At 39.5% G+C, this 20,617-nt stretch overlaps 1 protein-coding gene and 2 non-coding genes across 4 annotated transcripts; 1 reads left to right on the top strand and 2 right to left on the bottom strand.

Moving 5' to 3' along the window:
- Positions 1–928: 928 nt before the first annotated feature.
- On the top strand, positions 929–5,384 carry LOC104788649 (uncharacterized). Of its 2 annotated transcripts, XM_087456834.1 has the most exons (6): positions 929–1,078; positions 1,890–1,956; positions 2,195–3,052; positions 3,166–3,775; positions 4,054–4,132; positions 4,246–5,384. In XM_087456834.1, the coding sequence occupies exons 3-4, from the start codon at positions 2,197–2,199 to the stop codon at positions 3,204–3,206; spliced, it is 897 nt and encodes a 298-aa protein (XP_087312960.1). In that variant the 5' UTR covers positions 929–1,078; positions 1,890–1,956; positions 2,195–2,196; the 3' UTR covers positions 3,207–3,775; positions 4,054–4,132; positions 4,246–5,384. The 2 variants fall into 2 exon arrangements, with proteins under 2 accessions (XP_087312960.1, XP_010512724.2); XM_010514422.3 differs by having other exon boundaries at positions 3,166–4,132.
- A 1,479-nt stretch (positions 5,385–6,863) lies between these two features.
- LOC147949780 (small nucleolar RNA R71) lies at positions 6,864–6,970 on the bottom strand. The gene has a single exon (XR_015565215.1). It is a non-coding gene; the product is annotated as a small nucleolar RNA R71 (small nucleolar RNA).
- A 9,564-nt stretch (positions 6,971–16,534) lies between these two features.
- LOC147949779 (small nucleolar RNA R71) lies at positions 16,535–16,641 on the bottom strand. Its single transcript, XR_015565504.1, has one exon. It is a non-coding gene; the product is annotated as a small nucleolar RNA R71 (small nucleolar RNA).
- Positions 16,642–20,617: the final 3,976 nt, after the last annotated feature.

Below are 20,617 nucleotides of genomic sequence, written 5' to 3'. Positions count from 1 at the left end.
TTGTAGTAGTTTGACAAATGTATGCATCAACGCCCCCATAAGAGATACAATAAATTATTTACGAGCTATTTTATAAAGACTTATTCTATATATTGGGGAAAAAATTATTCATTTTATTAATTAGAGCTATTTTTGGTCTTTTTTTATAGCTAATACAAGTAATATATACAGAAACAAATATTATATATTTTTGAGACATTACAAGCATCGCCACATCATAATCAAGATAAAATATACTGTTTTAATTTTCATAATGATTGAAAAATAGAGATTAAATGAAAAATGCTTAAACTTTACCAAAACAAAAATATGAAAAATGCTTAATTAATTAAATTCAATGAAAAATTAACTAAAGGAAATTTACAATTTCATAAGTTTTGAGTTATGGGTCCAAAAGTTTCAAGATATATATGTACAATTTACTAAAGTTAATGTTCCTAATGATAGTGAATTATGTTTGTCAAAATCAACATTCATAAGATATAAATAATATTATTTCTACTCAAGTATTGTAGATTTTTCTCACTATCTTTGTTCTTTAATCGACAATGAATACACGCAGCCAACATACTGAATGTAAAGGAAAAATAAACTCAAGTCTCATGACACAAGGAAAATTAGGATGATTTCAATATCAAAGCTGCTCTTCTAGCTTCAGACTCTAGTATCTCCCGTTGAAGTTGTAACTTGACATGTAGTTCATGTTGTATCCCGGACCGATAACTCCATCATTGTTGTATCCAAAAAATGGTGCAATTCTCTCTCTCTCTCTCCAATTCATTATAGGGAAAATTGGAAAAAATGATCTTTTTTGAAACATTTGCCTATCTACACTTTTTTTCCAAAAGTTTGGTCATATAGGTTTTAATAAGCTTTTTACCTAATTTTACCCTCATTTATAAAAAACCAAAATAGGAAAAATATAAATATATTTTAGAAGTTTATTTATTTCCAAAAATAAGAAAATAAAATAGGAAACCTACGTTTAACAACCATCAAAAGTCGTAAAAAAGAAACAAACATCGGAGGTGTCGATAGCCGCGACGACCATCAGAGTTGTCGCAATTCATCGACGGCGGTGAGTTTTTTTCCCTCCTTTGCTCATCGCGATTCATTGGCTGGTTCTTCTGAGTTTTTTTCCCTCCTTTGCTCATCGCGATTCATTGGCTGGTTCTTCTGAGTTTTTTTCCCTCCTTGTTGATTTGTCTTTCTCTTGTTCTTGTGATTCATCAATTTTTTTGTTTCCTCACTTTAATCGCTCAATGTCCTTTGCTTCTTTGATTTCTTATGCTCTTGATTTTACATTTCTTCTTCCTCTATTTCGATGATGTTATGATCTTTAATCGCTCAATTTCGATGAAAAGTATGAATTTTTAAATGGTCAATTTCTCAATTGTACCAAATCGGGAAAACAAAAATCAAACAATTTTTTTTTTGTTTGTTTAATCTCGATTCTCGATTTCAAGTTTGATTTTGATTTCCAAGTGAGTTTGAGTATTGAATTCCGATTTGAGCTTTTTTATTTGGAGCCCTTGTGATATGGAATGTGGAACTTGGAAAGGGATTCTGAATTTTTGCTTTATGATTCATGGTGTTTGTGTAAGAACCGTAGTGTTAGCTTTCCAGCTTTACAGTTTTTGTTTTCTCAAAGGAAAGTTTTCGTATTGGGAACCGACTATTATTACTCATTTGGATTTATAGTTTCTAGTTTAGTGGCATAAAGTCTCAGAAAAATGATTAGACCTAAGTTGAATTGAGTTGGTGATGCCATTAGCTTGGTGAACTGTTAACTCTTTTTCTATATATATCCTCTTCTTATCAACATCTAACTTCTTATGATTACTTCTTGCTTGTCAAGCTTCTCATGTGTTTTCCATTTACGTTTTCAGCATTCAAAAAAAGGGTACGGGTAGCACTCAGTCCAGTCCAAACACAGTAAATCCAACAAGAAAAAAGGTTTGATGCTTATCTTCTTTCTCTATTATTGTAATGAAAAGCTTTGTTTCACTAATTTGCAATCCCGTCGTTTGTTCTTTTTATGTTTTTTTCTAAATTCCTGTTTTGCATCTTAATAAATCATACTTCTAGTAATCTGTATTTTTTTTTGTTTTGCAAAATTGGAGTCTCATATGTTTGTTGATTTTTTTCAGTTGTGGCTAATTCATACTAATTCATCTTTTATTTTACTCGGCAGGAATGGAAAACAAGTATCCTAAGCGGCTTATGGAAGATGGAAGTGAGCCACAAGTTGGGCAGATAAATAACTCATGTCGAATGTCTATTTTGAACAAAATCAAAAGCGTATTACCAGAGGAGTATGAGATTGTGAAGGGTGATCCAGTTTTCGCAAGTATTTTTGCATTGTATGAGAATGGTCTTAGGTACTCAGCTCGGTTGATAAATAGCATAATGTGTAGGCAGTTGGTGACTAAGATAAGACATGAGCTGTGGTTTGTGTTTGGTAAGAAGCTGCTTAGATTCTCGATGCAAGAATTCAATGCAGTTACTAGACTTAAGTACAATGACGATTTCAGTGATGATTCAGAGAATTGGACATATGATAATGGGTTTTGGAGTAAATTGTTGAGGAGAGGTGGTATCATTACCATTCAAAGTTTGATGAAGACCCACCTTGAAGCAGCTCCATCGTGGGGGAAACAAGAAGATAGAATTCGGTTTGTGTATGTTTGTGTAATTGTTGGGTTGGTAATGGCTAAAGATGAGAAGAAGGCTATACCACATTCATACATCAAGCTGGTCATGGATCTTGAGAAGGTTAGGACCTATCCTTGGGGTCATGTAGCGTTTGACCATTTAGTTAATTCTATCATGGAAGCAAGAAAGAAACTGAAGAACCCCATAAGTTACATCCTCAATGGTTTCTCATATGCTCTTCAAGTTTGGGTTATGGAAGAAATTCCTGTCATTGGAGAACTGTTGGGAGAGAAGATTGACAAGGAGATTACAGCTACTCGATGTTCTAATTGGAAAGGTGCTGCAAAAGTATCCAATGATGAACTCCTCCTTGTAGAAAAATCAATTGGAAAAAAAGGTTAGTTGTATACTATTCTTTCTTTATTTATTTACAATAACTTTGAATATATTGAATTTTCTGGTTATTGGTTAATGAGTGTATGTATGTTGATTTGTATTATTATTTGGCAGGATGTAGTTTATCCATACATTTCCTCCACCGGAAACTATGATGTATTGGTGGCTGCAGAATTTATGAGGAGTGATGAAATTAAAGATTGTGAAGTGGACAACTTGGATGCTTTGATCAGAACTTGCTATGATTTTGGAGATCATATTTGGGAAAGTGTTGAAGGAGATGGTGTTGAAGATGACAATATTTAGAATGTTGAAGATCAATTTTCTGTTGGAGGGAACAAAGTTTTGTCTGTTAGTGATGTAGAAACTAGTGAGAAGCAAGCTAATACTCCAGAAGTGTCTAGCTTAAAGAAGAGGAAGAAAAGGCAAGCCGATCATGGAGCAGAGACACGGAAAAGGATGGTGCTAAGTCAGCGAGTATCAACCTCACATTGTTCTTGTGGAGAAGAGATGATGCGTTATTTTAAGGAACTGTTAGACTCTTCTTTTAAGAGCTTTACAAAATCATTTGGGGAACAATTGAGCACATTGGAGAATGATGTATCAGAAATCAAGGCCATGATATCTAGACCAGCAGAGGCGATTCCTAGACCAGCAGAAGCGAATCCCAGTCCATCGGAAGTGACTCACGGTCCACCACAAGTGAAGCCCAAAACTTCGGTACGTAAGAAATAGCTGCATGCTCCGTTGTTCTAGTTATATTGTAATATTCGACACCAATAGTGTCTGGTTCGACCAGATTGATTTAATTGTCGATTTTTGGTCGATTTGGTTTGGGGAAAACCATTGAATCGAGCTACTTAAAGGATTTGTCGACATAAAGGGTTTTGGGAAGTTTATTTTTTCGCAGCTTCCTTGTTTTGAGAGAAAAGGAGAGAAAACAAGTATTCTCGAGATTTTGGTGTTTTTTTTAGAAGATTGATTGTTGGCTGTTCTTGGGAGATCTGAGGCTAGGAGGGTGATAGAAGCTTGCTGGGAGTGTGGGATTCGTCATTATTGGTCAGAAACTTCCTGCAAAGAGGTGAGTGCATGACCATGGCTTATCTAAGCTAAGTACTCTAGTTTTTATGTGACGTGATGCTTATGTGATTGTTTCCTTTGAGTTTTAATGGTTTTTCGTGGCTGTTATGGCAGGGTTTTGATGCTGAGGATGCATGGAGAAGATTAAAGTAGTTTAGAGGCGAGATTCAGAATTTCATATCGAAGGAAATCGGTGTCGGTCGACACCAGTTGGGATGTCGATCAACAAAAACGCGAGAATGATTCGATAACTTTGGGGAGGGTCAATCGACACTGACGTATTGTGTTTTTGATTTCTTTTGTCCTTCATTTAATATTCGTTTTGAGTCATTTGTCGCATATTTGTCCGTCTTTTGTGTCTTTTTGGTCTTTTCTTGAGTTGTGATTAGGTGTGGAGACAATGTGCTAGATTTGGAGTCTTTTGGTTGGATTCGAGCTTAACTGGAATCAAGAAGCAGAAAGTGACTATTGGGCATCTTCAAGTTGAACTGAATCATGAAGTTTCGACAAGTCTAAACAAGTCTGGTGAAGTCTATAGACAAGTCTGGTGAAGTCTATAGACAAGTCTGGAGGAGTATGGTGAAGTCTGCAGACAAGTCTGGTGAAGTCTGCAGACAAGTCTAGTGAAGTCTGGTGAAATTTATGCACAAGTCTGATAACTCTCTAGTTTACATGTTTTTAGCATCCTTTTTTGTCCATATTTTGCATTGTTCATATCCTTAACTTAGCATTTTTAGGTCATTAATTGTAGGAATTTACTTTTAGGCCATTTAGGGTATTGCATTTTTGCATTTGCATATTTTGGATGAAAACAGGTGCTTAAGAGCCTAGAATGGGGAAAAACAAGGACAAACCCGAGCATGTACCCGAAGGAGCCATCAAGCTGGAAGAACAAGTCTGAACCCCAACACGATCGAGGAGGATCCAAGAGCCGGAAGAACAACCCGAAGATCTATCTGAGGAGTAACCCGACTTCATCCTCGTGTACCCCATCGAGTGGACCATCGGGCAGGTCTGGGAAGCTAGGTCAAAGGGGTTTCCATATATAAACCCCTCCTCTCCTTCCTTGCAAACGAGCATGCCGCAGACCCTCAAACCAGAGAACGAGAGCTTCTGTGAGAGAACTGAGCGACTCAAACACTTTTTCCTTTTTTTTTGGATTATATTTCATCACTTTTAATCATTTCTTTAGATTTCTTTCTTGTACTCTTATCCCTCTACTTTATCGTTTAATATAATGCAATTTTCCTTCATATTTGTTGTTATGTTTCTTGCTATGATTTCCGAGTAGTGAAGTAAAGTTTCTAGGGATGGGATAGATGATTTTGTGTTCTTGATCAGTTAGGATGTCTTAGTTGATTGAATATGTTTAATACATTTCCTTCTAGATTGGTGTTCTTAATGCTGTCAACAAACTGAGAGGGTGAGATTAGATCTAAGGTGTTTTACCACCGATAGGTGTAGATGAGATGCTTGAATCAACCAATGCTAGAGGTTTACTCACTTAGCCTAAGAGATTAGATGAGTAAAGGGTTTACTAACAATAATGAATCGAATCTTAATGCCTGCTTGGTCATGTTTCTCCAACGAGAGTTGGGTAGGGGAGTGATCAAGGTTGATTGTTTCTATCACGAGAGTGTTTTAAATAGATTTTAGAGATTCATTGTCTAGGAAATATTTGCTTGAGGCATGTAAGACATCTGTACTGGTTAGGAACACTTAGGATTCGATTACCCCATCCTTAGAAGCTTTCATATTTTAATTGCTTGCATTTTCATTCATCACTCGATCTCTTACCCGATCAGGTACACGATAACCTGCATCGAGTAACCCTTCGAGTTGTTTATACTTCATTTGCTTACTCGATCACCCCACCCGGTCCTGTACTCGAATGCTTGCATCGAGTGCTTAGGTCGTGTGGTTCTTTGTTTATATTCTTTTCTTTTATTATTTTAGGATTGTTAGATAAAACCCATAATTGCTTGGCTTGACTTGCATTGTTCTGATTGCATCCTTCCTGCTAGCATAAACAACCATTTGGATTGATAACCCTTTGTACTACAACTGGATAGGGAATTGATACCCTGGGTGAAAAACCTGCTATCAAAGTCTATTGAAGTCTGGTGAACTCTGTTTTGACTACAATCCAGACACTTATTTCATTTTTCTAAATTTTTCTATTCTCATTTTTTCTTTTTTATCTTTTATTTTTTATCTTTTATTTTAATAAGGGTAGCCAGAACCTGAGTCCTTTCATTGACAACATCTACATACCAAGGCTACTCAGACAACAACAAGTTCAACCGCAACCAGCAATCATTGAGGAGACAATGAACAATCAAAACGGTCCACCAGCTCCTCAAGCAAGGAACAACATAGGAGCAGGAGATGCTCCATCTACTCACACTAAAAGGAATGGAATTGTGCCACCTGCTGTCCAGAACAACAATTTTGAGATCAAGAGTAGTCTCATCCAGATGATACAGAGTAATAAGTTTCATGGATTGCCAATGGAGGACCCATTGGATCATCTGGATGAATTTGATATGGTCTGTAGCCTCACAAAGATAAATGGAGTTAGTCAGGATGGATTCATACTCAGGCTTTTCCCATTCTCTTTGGGAGACAAAGCACACATCTGGGAGAAATCACTCCCCAAGGAGTCCATCACCACTTGGGAAGCGTGCAAGAAGGCATTCCTGGCCAAATTCTTCTCCAACTCCAGAAACGCAAGGCTGCGAAATGACATTTCCAGGTTTGTTCAGAAGAACAATGAAACGTTCAGTGAAGCTTGGGAACGTTTCAAGGGATACACTACCAGATGTCCTCATCACGGCTTCAGCAATGCTTCATTGCTGAGTACACTTTACAGAGGAGTGGTCCCCAAGATACGGATGTTGCTGGACACCGCAAGCAATGGTAACTTCCTCAACAAGGATGTTGATGAACGTTGAGACCTAGTGGAGAACTTGGCTCAGTTTGATGGGAATTACAATGAGGAGTACGACCGCAATGTGCGATCTACAGGAGAGGAAGATGCCAGGTACAAGAGGGACATGGAAGCCCTCAATGACAAGCTCGACAAGCTCCTCAACCAGCAGCAGCATGTTCATGCAATATCAGAGGAAAAGCAGTTTTTACAACAAGATGGGGAGACTGTACAAATAGAGGATGTTAACTACATCAACAACCAAGGAGGATACAACAAAGGGTACAACAACTACAGGACGAATCTGAATCTGTCTTACCGAAACCCGAATGTTGCCACCCTCAGGACCAAACTTACCCATCTACAGTTCAAGGGAAACAGGTCCAACAAAAACCTTTTGTCCAGTACAATCACGACTATGCACCTAAGCAGAAGTACTCTGGAAACTACAACCAACCACCTGGATTCCAACAACATCACGGCCCGCAAAACCAATCACAAGAGGCTGAGTTACACGGCCTACTTCAGCAAATGATTCAGAAACAGGCCTCAGCAGCTATGGACATCGCAAAATGGTTTGCAGAGATGAGCAACAAGATCGACTCAGGATACAATGATTTGAACGCCAAGTACGAATCACTCAATACTAAGGTTAGATACCTAGAAGTCCACCACAACAACCAACTAGCTCCAAAGATCAACCAACTCCAAGGAAAAGCTGTTCAAAACCCTAAGGATTATGCCACTGCCCAAGCCATCTTCCTTGATGATGACTATGAGGATTACCTCACTAAGGATAGTGATGTTAAAGATGGGGAGGATATGGATCACTCAATGATAAATGAGGCCAAGTACTACATATCTGAGTATGAACCCGAGCCTGCACCCGAGGAGACTGATCGAGTTGATGATCGAGCACTGGTTGGGGGATCACAAATCGAAGAACCACCCGAAGCAGAACCCGATGACCTATTTGATGAGGGTGATCAGATGATTCATCGAGTAGATGTTGAAACGAGAGGTTAGCCTCAACCACCTGTAGCAGCAGAAGGGGAACTAGAGGAAAGGTTCAATGCTGCACTTGACATCCAACTGGAGACGCTTGCAGAGCGTATGGCCAAGTGTAGAACTCTACCTCCTAAGCTTTTGCCACCACACAAACTTTTAGAGGAATCCGCCAAGGAGGCAGCTCGGATGGAGAATGAGGTTAAGGAGGCTGTCAAGGAGATTGGGTTTGAAATTCTCAGGAGTGGAGTGTGCTTAGATCCTGAGCTGCAAATCGAGGAAAAATTGGAGGATCCTGGCTCCTTTACTTTGCCATGCTCGATAGGACTCCGGATTTTCAAGAATTGCTTGTGCGACCTTGGAGCTTCAGTTAGCATTATGCCACTGTCAGTTGCCAACAAGATGGGATTCACCAGTTTTAAACCAAGTAGTCTGTATTTGGTTCTAGCTGATAGAACAGTCAGACATCCTATTGGGATCCTAGAAGACTTGCCACTCAGAATTGGAAGGGTGGAAGTTCCTACTGATTTCATGATCCTTGATATGGATAAGGAACCAGACGATCCGCTGATCCTAGGAAGACCATTCTTGGCAACAGTAGGTGTTGTGATTGAGGTAAAGCAAGGCAAGATCAGAATAGAGCATGGGGAGCACTTCAAGATGGAGTTTGATGTGAAGAAGGGGATTAAGAGGCCAATCATTGATGGTCAAGCTTTTTTCACTAAGACAAAGCAGAGAAAAGTCAAACATGTTGAGGAAGTCAATACCACATTTGCCTTGGAACCTGGACAAAACCTAGAGAATCAGTTTAACCAACCTGCTACAGTGGAGAGGATTCCAAAACCTCTCCTTCAAGGATCCCATGCTTAAGGAGCATGAAGAGTCAAGCTTAGTGACTTTAAACAAGGTCACTTGGGAGGAAGTCCCAAAGGTATCTTCTATTTAATTTTCTTTTATTTTATTTGTTTTACATCTTGTTTTATATTTTTGCAAATTTATTTATTAAAGAAAAAAAAAGAAAGAGTGAAAAAGGAAAAATTGAGGAACCCGAGGGCCAACCCGACACCGTACTCAACGCGCCTGATCGTGTCCCTGCTCGGGTAGCGAGTGGAGTCCGAATTCCACAAGCCAAGCCCACTCTCGACGAAGCCCACCAACCAACCCTACTCTATTTAAGGGTTTCGAACCTTTCCTCCTCATCAGCACTGATAAGTCTCTCTACCCTAGAGCTTTTTGTTTTCCCTACTTTCTATTCTCTCTCAAACTCGAGTGACTTTCAATTTTTCTTTGGGAACTAACCCTATTAACCTCGAGGCTTAGTTGTTTTTTCTTCTTAAGGATTTGACAATGGAACACACACGAAAACTTACCAAAGGAAGGGGAGAAGATCGACCTCCACTGCTGCTACAACCGGAGGTGATCCCATCGAACCTCGAGAATCCCAAGGAAGAGGAAACGTTCCGCATTCCCAACCGCTGGCTGGACGTTTTGCTTCCCCAACCCGATGCTCTACCCGATCTTCCACCCGATCCGGTGCTCGAGCAACCGATCGTGTAGACCGTCGAGTTCGCTCACCTAGTCCGATGGCGAGTGCTGTTTGCCGATCTCCTCGACGTAGGGACCTGTCTACGTCCGAGAGAACCGTTACAGACCCCATGGAGGTCGATTCTGATGCTGGTGGAGAAGAGCCAGAGGAGATCCAAACGTCGCGGCTAAAGAGCAGAGCTGCGGTTGCAAGAGGAAAGAGACTGGCTTCTGAGAAGGCTGAAAAGGTAGCTGAGAGAGCAGCTCATGAAGAGGATCAAGATGCAGAGGAGGAGCAGAGAGAAAGAACACGCCAAGCCTCGCGGAGGCTGAAGCAGAAGGAGATGGAGACTCCGGCAAAACTCTTCAAGGTTTTTTGGAAGATGAGCTTCGTTGGTACCCGATACCCTCACCGTGAGACAATGAAGCAGGTTGGTATCGCTAGGGATGTCGAGTTCTTGTTCGACATGTGCCACCTGGGCCACATGATGCGAGCCCACCTTGAAGCTTATGAGGAGGAAACGGTCCACTTTCTCTCCACTCTTCGGTTGCATTATTTGAGGACCACCCGACCCTACTACCCGATGGGGGGATCGGGTTCATCACCTTCTCTGTGAGAAACAAGGAGTACCGGCTCACTTTCAAGGAGATGGAGAAGCTGTATGGTTTCAAAGCTGGTAATGGAGAAGGAATGGAGGTTAGCAAGGAGGAAATGAGGTCCTTTTGGCTGACAATAGGAGACAAGCTCCCCTACAAGTCCACAAGCTCCAAATCCGCTCAAATAAGGAGCCCTGTCTTGAGGTATTTTTACAAGTCCCTCGCATGCACTCTTCTTGCTATAGAGGAGACTGGGAATGTGAATGATCACGAGCTTCAGCTGCTGGATATTGCATTGTGTGGAGTTTTGGACAATGCTAGAGATGGTACACCGCTAGTTGGAGATGTTGCAGATACTAGCATAGTGTTTGTGCTGCTCGATCAGTTCCTCTACCTCAAGTCATGGGCCGTTAAGAGAAGAGAAGGAGGCGGAGAGATCTCCATTGGAGGATTGGTCACACCGATCTTGGTGGCATGCGATGTGCCCTTGAAGGGAGTGGTACACGATCCGAGATGGCTGCACGTAGACTACCTCGTGCTGGCGAGATTTTTGGCCTATGAGAGGCCTAACGACATGACGCTCTTCAAGTTCGTCCACCCAATCGCCGGAGCCGCCAAAATGATCCTACCCCATGTAATGTGCACCAAGGTTCGACTAGGAGACAACATCGACTTTGCACTGCCTTTGGAGGAGTTGTACAACCCGGAGGAGGAGTCCGAAGCTGAGAAGAGAGAGGAAACCGGTCAAAGACAGATAGATAGCAGATTTCAATTTTGAGGAGTATGTGTGCTCTCAAAAGCAACCGGTTGGGGGTGAGGGAAGCCCACAAGAGGATCGGATGGCTGAAGAGGATGAACAAGTATTTGGTGAGAAAGGTGAAGGATCTCACCGGTTAGGTGAAGACTATGGGAGGTCAGATCAAGGAGCTGCAAGATAGGGCAAGCTGTGCCTCAGCTCCTAACTCGGCATACGCACCAACTTGGATGGGGAGAAGCGGACCGCTAGGAGGAACTCGAGGACTGCCACCTCCAAAACCTTACCGAGCATCATCATACGAACCCCAAGCAGAGGGAGATGTCACCCAACCAGAAGCATCTCGGAGAAGCCATTCAGACGCCTATCCGACGCCTTACCAGATGCCATACACGATGCCTTACCCGATGCACCCATCGAGCACACAATCGGGTGATTACTCAGGACTCTTCCCTCCGCCTTACCAGATTCCATACACAATGCCTTATATGATGCACCCTGCGAGTGGCTATACGAGTGATCATTCTGGACCTCTTCCGCCATACCCATCATACTACCCGATGCCCTACCCGATGATCTACGCGATGCCCCCCTCTATCAACCCCTCGGATGCTGGTCCGAGTAAGTCATCCGTGCATATCACCCGAGCTCTCTGACGAGCAAACACCGGCACCTGCTGAAGCCGGAGACGACCCTGGCTACACGTTGGCGAGTATGGAGGCTGCTTCAACCTCCTTCTTCACCAACCCATGAGGTACCACTTTCATCCAATCTTCGTAAATAACATTGCATTTAGTTTATTTCATCTTGTGTGATTCTTGGATTCTTTTTCCAACTTTTATTTACACAGTGACTGTGTAATTTAAGTTTGGGGGAGGGTCCAAAATATTTTTAACTTTGTGTTTTATTTTCTTAATTTTCTTATTTTAAATTTTTGCATGCTAGTTTTATTCATTTGAGTCTGCATCTATGTGCATTGAAAAATCCAAAAACAAAAATTTGAAAAATTAAAAAAAAAAAAAAAAGCGTTCATGTAGTTGCATTCACATATTAGGATTGAGTCTAGTTTGTTTCATATAGGATTGTTGCATATGCATCTTAGGGGACAATGATTAAAATTACCTTGTTTAAAATCAAACCTTAGGATTGAAGCTATAGCCCTTAATCACAGTTCATTGTTGCTAGATCAATCTTTGGAAAAAAAATGAAAAATCTTTGCTTAGATCCTTGTGTCGTTTGAATGCTTCCTCCACTTGTTTGAACATTGGAACATCTCTATATTATTGCATTTAATTTGAACTTTAATTGTCTTGCTTATGGAACTTGAATATTTGCTCATGGTAACTCTAAATTCGGGTTAGCACTCCATTTTACCAATATTTTTCATTTGACCCGATTTATTTGTCCTACCCATTAACCCAAACCTTTCTTTCAAACCTTGTTGTGAATTGTTGAGCGAGGCCTTTTTCATTGTGTTATAGGTTGTGAAACCTTGAGAGTATTGAGAACGACAAAGAACTGCCTCTTGATTTAGCTAAGTTAGAATTTGAACTAGCTAATAGATTCGGTTTTGAAAGATAGGTGGTTAGTATGTTTATTTGGGGTTGGGTTGAGGAATATATATAAAAAAAAGAGAAGTCCCTAAGGTTAGAATCAATTAGCTCTAAGTCTCTAAGTAAAAAAAAAATAATAAGAGAAAAAGTGTTTGCTATAGTCTCCTAGAAAGAAAGAAAAAAAAATATATATATACATATTTATATTTAGTTTAGCAAAGAAAGAAAAGAAAAAAAAAAGAGAGAAGAGAGCTAGAAGTTTAAAGTTTAAACCTTAGGGAGTAAAAAAAAAAAAAAAAGAGTTAAAATCAAGGATGTGGGTAGTATAATTCTAGGGGTTTGATAAAAAAAAAAAAATGAATGAGAAAATGGTAGATTATCAAGAGTTAAGCTTTGTATGCCCAAATTGTTCTCAATCTTAGAGAGTTTTCACAACTGTCTAGCATTCCTTCTTTTGAGATAAAACCACCCAAATAATTTGTTTGAAACCACCTTACTAAAAAGTCTTACCCTTGAAACCGATTGAACTTGATTCACCTTCCATTTGTAAGAATTCGCCAAACACTTAATTGAATGTGAAAGAGATGTTCTTTACTTTTAGATGGAGGTTGAACTAGATCGATGCATGGTAATAAGCATAGAAAAATATTTGTAAGTACGTTGATTGATCTTAGCACCATTAAACTATCTTCAAGGACTATAGCTTGAATCCTTTGCTTAGCATATAAAGGTTATGAGTCCCCGTTTTCAAACCGCACCCTCCTACTTCCTTGCTAGAGGACTAGCAAGATTTAAGTTTGGGGGTCTGATAACTCTCTAGTTTACATGTTTTTAGCATCCTTTTTTGTCCAGATTTTGCATTGTTCATACCCTTAACTTAGCATTTTTAGGTCATTAATTGTAGGAATTCACTTTTAGGCCATTTAGGGTATTGCATTTTTGCATTTGCATATTTTGGATGAAAACAGGTGCTTAAGAGCCTAGAATGGGGAAAAACAAGGACAAACCCGAGCATGTACCCGAAGGAGCCATCAAGCTGGAAGAACAAGTCCGAACCCCAACACGATCGAGGAGGATCCAAGAGCCAGAAGAACAACCCGAAGATCTATCTGAGGAGTAACCCGACTTCATCCTCGTGTACCCCATCGAGTGGACCATTGGGCAGGTCTAGGAAGCTAGGTCAAAGGGGTTTCCATATATAAACCCCTCCTCTCCTTCCTCGCAAACGAGCATGCCGCAGACCCTCAAACCAGAGAGCGAGAGCTTCTGTGAGAGAACTGAGCGTTTCAAACACTTTTCCCTTTTTTTTGGATTATATTTCATCACTTTTAATCATTTCTTTAGATTTCTTTCTTGTACTCTTATCCCTCTACTTTATCGTTTAATATAATGCAATTTTCCTTCATATTTGTTGTTATGTTTCTTGCTATGATTTCCGAGTAGTGAAGTAAAGTTTCTAGGGATGGGATAGATGATTTTGCGTTCTTGATCGGTTAGGATGTCTTAGTTGATTGAATATGTTTAATACATTTCCTTCTAGATTGGTGTTCTTAATGTTGTCAACAAACCGAGAGGGTGAGATTAGATCTAAGGTGTTTTACCACCGATAGGTGTAGATGAGATGCTTGAATCAACCAATGCTATAGATTTACTCACTTAGCCTAAGAGATTAGATGAGTAAGGGGTTTACTGACAATAATGAATAGGATCTTAATGCCTGCTTGGTCATGTTTCTCCAACGAGAGTTGGGTAGGGGAGTGATCAAGGTTGATTGTTTCTATCACGAGAGTGTTTTAAATATATTTTAGAGATTCATTGTCTAGGAAATATTTGCTTGAGGCATGTAAGGCATCTGTACTGGTTAGGAACACTTAGGATTCGATTACCCCATCCTTAGAAGCTTTCATATTTTAATTGCTTGCATTTTCATTCATCACTCGATCTCTTGCCCGATCAGGTACAAGATAACCTGCATCAGGTAACCCCTCGAGTTGTTCATACTTCATTTGCTTACTTGATCACCCCACCCGATCCTGTACTCAAATGCTTGCATCGAGTGCTTAGGTCGTGTGGTTCTTTGTTTATATTCTTTTCTTTTATTATTTTAGGATTGTTAGATCAAACCCATAATTGCTTGGCTTGACTTGCATTGTTCTGATTGCATCCTTCCTGCTAGCATAAACAACCATTTGGATTGATAACCCTTTGTACTACAACTGCATAGGGAATTGATACCCTGTGTGAAAAACCTGCTATCAAAGGCTATTGAAGTCTGGTGAAGTTTGTTTTGACTACAATTCAGACACTTATTTCATTTTTCTAAATTTTTCTATTCTCATTTTTTATTTTTTTATCTTTTATTTTTTATCTTTTATTTTAATAAGGGTAAATACCCCCAAAACCTAATTAGCAACATATGCTATGATATATTCTATTTTTCTGAGTTTTTCTGCACCTTGAGACTTTTGTAAGCTATTTCTAGAGATTAGAGATTCATCCTCTTTAACAATTTGGAGAAGATTTCTAAACTCTTTCCTCACTTTATTTAATCAATTTAATTTTGTCTTCTTCCTCTCTTTGTGTTGTTGCTTTCAATATGTGTGAGTAGTCACCTAATTGGGTTTTAGGGTTCTAAGTAGGGGAACAAATGATTTAATGGTTTAATTGTTGCTTGGGAATTCTATTTTCTTTGTGGTTCTTTGATTCATATGTTCTTAATGCTAGAATAGGACTGATCACCTTGTTCTAGATTCTAGGTCTTTCTATGCATCACAAGTGTTCGATAGAATGCTTGAACCAATATGAATTGAGCAATATTTCTCTAACCTGCGAAAGTTGATGTTAGGGGATATTGTGAACTTACCGAACTTGTATGATAATGCAAATTTGATTAGGAGATTACAAATGAAAGTTTTGTAATTGAGTAGTCAACTTTAGTGATTAATACCTTGAAAGAGGGTTAGTCAAATCTTGTGTTCATGTTCTAGAACGGTTCTTAACTATTGAATTCCTTGTTTCATTTTCCATTGGTCATTGATCTCTGAAATACCCTATAGCCCAATGTTTTGATTCCATAAGTTCAATCATTTTATTTATTGCATTTTTATGTACAATTTCTAAAACCAAACAAACAAACTTTCGTTCGCTTTAGCTATTTACAAGTCTCGCAAATATTTAGTGTACCATTGGTCCTTGTGGATTCGACCCCGCATATACAGCCTTGCGGTTAAGTGTATCGGGTAAATACTCGAGCAATCAGACATGGCGCCGTTGCCGGGGACCAATTGCGTTACCTAGAGATTTATGATTAGTTTATAGTCTAGAGTATTTTTATTTACAGCTGGTAACCAAAGCTTTTTCTTTCTTTTTCGTGTTTTCCGGTGTATGACCCGCAAAGCAGGCTCTTCAAACCTAGAACAATATCACGAAGACTTGGGAAAGTTTGAAAGAGAGAATAGGAAAAAGAAAAGACTTGCTGAAATGGTTGATGGTTTAGCTGGTCGAAATGTTGGCAATGTGGATGATGAACATCATGGAGAGTTTGAGAATCCCCCTCCTCTTGGGAACGTTAATCCTCATGATGGTTGAGAGGCTGCCCATGTAGCTTCACAAAGAAAAGTTGTGCGCCGCGAAGCTGCCCGTTTAGCTGCTTTTAATCAAAGACCAGCAAATGTTCGACAGACTTTAAGGGAACATGATGCTCCCAACGCTGAGATATACCAGAGAGGTATCCAACATCCTCCAATCGTCATAAATGATTTTGAGATCAAACCGGCATTGTTGGGTTTAGTGAAGCAAAATCAGTTTCATGGTCTAACGTTAGAGAACCTAGTTTATCATTTGGAGTACTTTGAGGATATATGTGGCACGGCGCGAATGAAAGGGGTACCTGATAATGCTGTCAAATGCAGGTTGTTCTCATTTTCTCTGAGTGATAAAGCTCATCGCTGGTTTAAGTCGTTGAAGGGAGATACCATTCGAACATGGGATGAGTATAAGGCTGAGTTCTTGGGACAGTATTTTACTCAAGCAAGGACTACTCTTCTTAGGAATAAGATTTCAGGCTTCCATCAGCATGCTACTGAGTCATTCCATGAGGCTTGGGAAAGGTTCAAAGACTATAAGAGAGAATGTCCTCACCATGGATTCACACCAGAATCACTCATCAACACGTTCTATAGAGGGGTTGATGAGAAGTATAAGATGGCCCTGGATACAACTAATAATGGGGACTTCATGACCAAAACAGAAGGAGAAGCTGAGATTTTGATTGAGAACCTAGCTGTTAGCAACAGTAACCGTTGTGTTGACTATGATAAAACAGTGAGAAGTAATGAAGGAGGAAAATCAAAACAGATTGCTGAGTTGACTGCAAAAGTGGATCAAGTTTTGAGAAGAGATTAGAGGAGTTTGAATTTCTGTGATGATTCTGGTGATGGTATAACATCATAGTCTAATTTCAACTTGTTTTTGTAACAAATCAATTCATTGGAAAACGCTTGTCATAAATGAGTTTTGGAATAAATATAGTCGAATGAAAAGGTATTCGGAAATTTCTAACCCATGAAAAAGTAAGGTCAAAAAGTATAAACAAATTAAATTCCTAACACTTATATTATATATCTGTAAAATTGGATTTTCGCTTTAGGAAATTTAATAATGTTAATATAATTATGGAGATTATAACTTTTTTTTTGACAAATCTGTAATATATCATTTAAATTTTGAGACATTCTAACATCCATAAAAATAGTTTTTGAGATTTAATGGGTTAAAACTTTAATAGGTAGAGTTGTTTTTGGAAAAATCATAATGTATAGATGTTGTTAAGATTTTTTGACAATAAATGTAACAAATATTGGTCAATTTAAGAAAGTTTAGTATTTGAGTTTCTCTGCAATGTTATTTATGGAATTGTTTTAGGGGTTAATGTCGTAAAAAAATTAAATAAGTAAAACCAAAAGGGCATAAACAAAAATGTATTTCAATAATAATAATATAGATACTACAGAGTTACAAACCATTGTAGGTTTTTTTCAGTCCATTTCTATATCTTAGCATTGTGTAAACCATAATTTTCATGATTAATATCATTTCAAAAATTAAAAATCATATTTTTAACATTAAAAATATTTCAAAATTTGTAGAATAACATCCCTCCGCATCAGGCGGATCTAACCTGGTTAGTATAAAAGGTAATCGGAAATTTCTAACGCTTGTGAGCATGTATCTGTACAAATTTCTGATCAACTAGTTTATTAAATTAAAATATATTAACAAATTATACTCGTATTTACTAATTTTCAAGGCAATCTTAAAAACTAAAACACTCCACAACTCTTTTTTTCGCAGCCAGTTTTCCAAAATTCTCTCTGCACCAAATATCAAAACACATACTTTACAGTTTACAATTGAAACCCACAAGACACAAGACTTATGTAAATATAAGGGTTTATTTGTTGTTCTTGTTAGGAAACACAGTTTACCTATGATGAATCTAGATTCCATTGACCCAATCATGTTATAGGGGTTTATTGAAATTATGCGAATAACTGAACAAACCTTTGACTGACAGACTACTACACAAAAACTCCATACAAATACATGGCCCCCATAGTATTTCGAATACTATTATAGTCACTTAATTTTAGCTAGTGACGATTATCATTCATCGCTCTCGTGACATTTTTTAGGGTCCCAAGTTTTATTGGCTGCAAAAACGTTATATGAAAAAAAAATGGACCACTTCGACCTTATTACTAATATTTACAAATTTTTCAATTATGAAAGTAACACACAAATTAATTAGTGGAATCTGGGACAATAATGTTTTGCTTTTGGATCACGTGGGACAATGAGTTTTTTTCGGTTACAAACCAATAATTCTAATTCTAAATTTGTTACAAAGTCACGGAGTCCTTAGCGTGTCAAAGGTAATGATCTAGTTATTGCTGTTTCGGTATGTAACGACAATATAGATAAATAACATTTGAATCAAAATTGAATGTTGTTATATACTTATATATAATAAAGTTTGAAATAAAAAAACACACATGGAAGTGGTACATTACCAATTGGACTTTTATCACGTTACGATAAACTCATTACGGTAATAGAAATTGGATTTCTTTGTTTATATCATCATCATCAACTACATTTATAAATAATTTAGAGAATCATTACTAAAACTAATAATAATCACGCTAAAGAAGCCAACACCACTAAAATAATCACTAAAATAATCACTAAAATAATCAATATGAGTAACTTAAACTAGGGGTTGCATTACAACTGCGATCAGGAAGCTTGTTCATTCAACTGATTCTCGCTCACGAACGTTCCATGGAAACCGTAAGGTATACTGTAACGACCGGCTCTGATGTGACCCTAGGTCGTGACTAGTTCGCACAGATGTACGGACGTACGGTCGGACGTGGCGGACGGAGAGTCGACTGCTGCTCTGATCAACGGAACGGCGTACGGACGTGAACTGGGACGGCTTGGAACAAGGTCGGTCAAATAGAGGGGAATTTGATGAAATGCCGGATCCTCGGTCGTGGTACACGGACGGATGGACAGATGGTCAGATGCGGCGGACGCTGGCGATAAACGGACGTACGGACGCGGCAGATGGACGAGTGAGCGGGTTGAACGCAGATGGACTAGAGAGAGTCACGAGGAGGTACTCGACTCGTTCGGCTCTAGTTAGGAAGTCGATGGAAAAGGACGCTGCGTACGGACGGATGGACGGTGATTCGTACGGTCGGACGGACGCAGCGGATAAACGGACGGTGGATTGAGTCGACGACACACGGGAGATGGCACGGCCGTGATACGGTTGGACTAGAAGGTCTTGAACCCGGTTCTTGAGCCTTCTAGGGTTTCTCTAGAGCCAAGTCCCGGACTTGAGCGGAAGAGAGGAGTGAGACAAGAAACAAAGATCCAATCTTTGGGAAAATAATTTCTATTCAAGTCTCACCTTTTACAATGAGGGTTTAGGCCTTTATATAGGCAAGGCTTACATAAGAGGACACTTAACCCTAGAAAACGTGGCCAGAATCTGATCCATACACTTGGCCATAAAGTAAAAAGCAAAAGCAAAAGGGAACAAAGACCATCCAACGGTCATAAGAGAGTTCAAAGGAAATAAAGGAAAGGAAGGAAGGAGATAGGGTTTCCACGTCATTGGTGGGACGTGGATGGTAGGATATTCACTTCCTTGGCCCATTATCTCGTCAATGAAAGTTTCCAAGTCATGAGCCAAGCGGGAACGAAGTGGAGATGCACTAGAGCTCGCTGCCTCGTTAAAACCCCTTCGGTAAACCCATTGGGACAAACCCGAAGTAGGAAAAAGAGTACAGCTCCTTCTTATGACTTAGGGGTGTCTTCACGCTAGCGTGATGGTGAAGACACACAAATCAAGCTTCCCAAAGCTGTTCGCACCCAAGGCTCTTCATTGGTGATGCTAGCCATGAGCCATTGGTTTAAGGTTGGAGCTTGGCTTATCGAATAGATATCCTTGAGACGCATACTATCTGATCTTGCCTTGCTCCCCTTGATGATACTTGGGCCTTGTTGATACCATATTAATGTTCTGGACCGACTTTTATGCTCCTACGCGAGCTGCTAGACGATGGTACCACTGTACCGAATCTTACCGCGGTACGGACAGGACCCGGGTTCCATCATTCCCTCCCCCTTGAAAATGTTTTGACCTCAAAACTCTGCCCAAAACCTGGATCAAAAGGAAACCAAATCAGCAGCATCAAGAGTTCAACCAAGGTCTAATTTTACCGGGATCAAAAGGAAAAATTAAGGCCTTAAGAAAAAAGGATAAGACTTCCCCGGTAAGGCCAATGGCACTGGTCGTCCCTATCCCTTCATGAACCTTGGTTGCATGTTGAGGCTCCCCTGGATGCCACACAAACGTTTGGTCCGCACCAAAGTGGCAAACATGTCTCACCTTAGGATCTTGTGCGGTAACGGCCTTGGCGCTAATGATGGAGAAGGGTGGCACGGTATTGGTAACTCCCAGCTGGAGCATACTACTTGAAGTAGTCAAGAATAATACCGACTGAAAGGACCCTCAATGGCCATCTTCGGTTGCTCAACTTGCTTGAAACT

This window comes from Camelina sativa, chromosome 1, assembly GCF_030686135.1.
Source record: "Camelina sativa cultivar CO46 ecotype springtype chromosome 1, ASM3068613v1".
NCBI lineage: Eukaryota > Viridiplantae > Streptophyta > Magnoliopsida > Brassicales > Brassicaceae > Camelina > Camelina sativa.
The sequence above is the reverse complement of the archived record's forward strand: the minus strand, read 5'-3'. Positions and strand labels throughout refer to the sequence as shown.

Excerpts from the sequence above, each read along its gene's own strand:
- LOC104788649 (XM_087456834.1), top strand. The coding sequence starts at position 2,197 with ATGGAAAACAAGTATCCTAAGCGGCTTATGGAAGATGGAAGTGAGCCA. Across the intron at positions 3,053-3,165 it reads AAAATCAATTGGAAAAAAAG|GATGTAGTTTATCCATACAT; the intron begins GTTAGTTGTATA and ends ATTATTTGGCAG.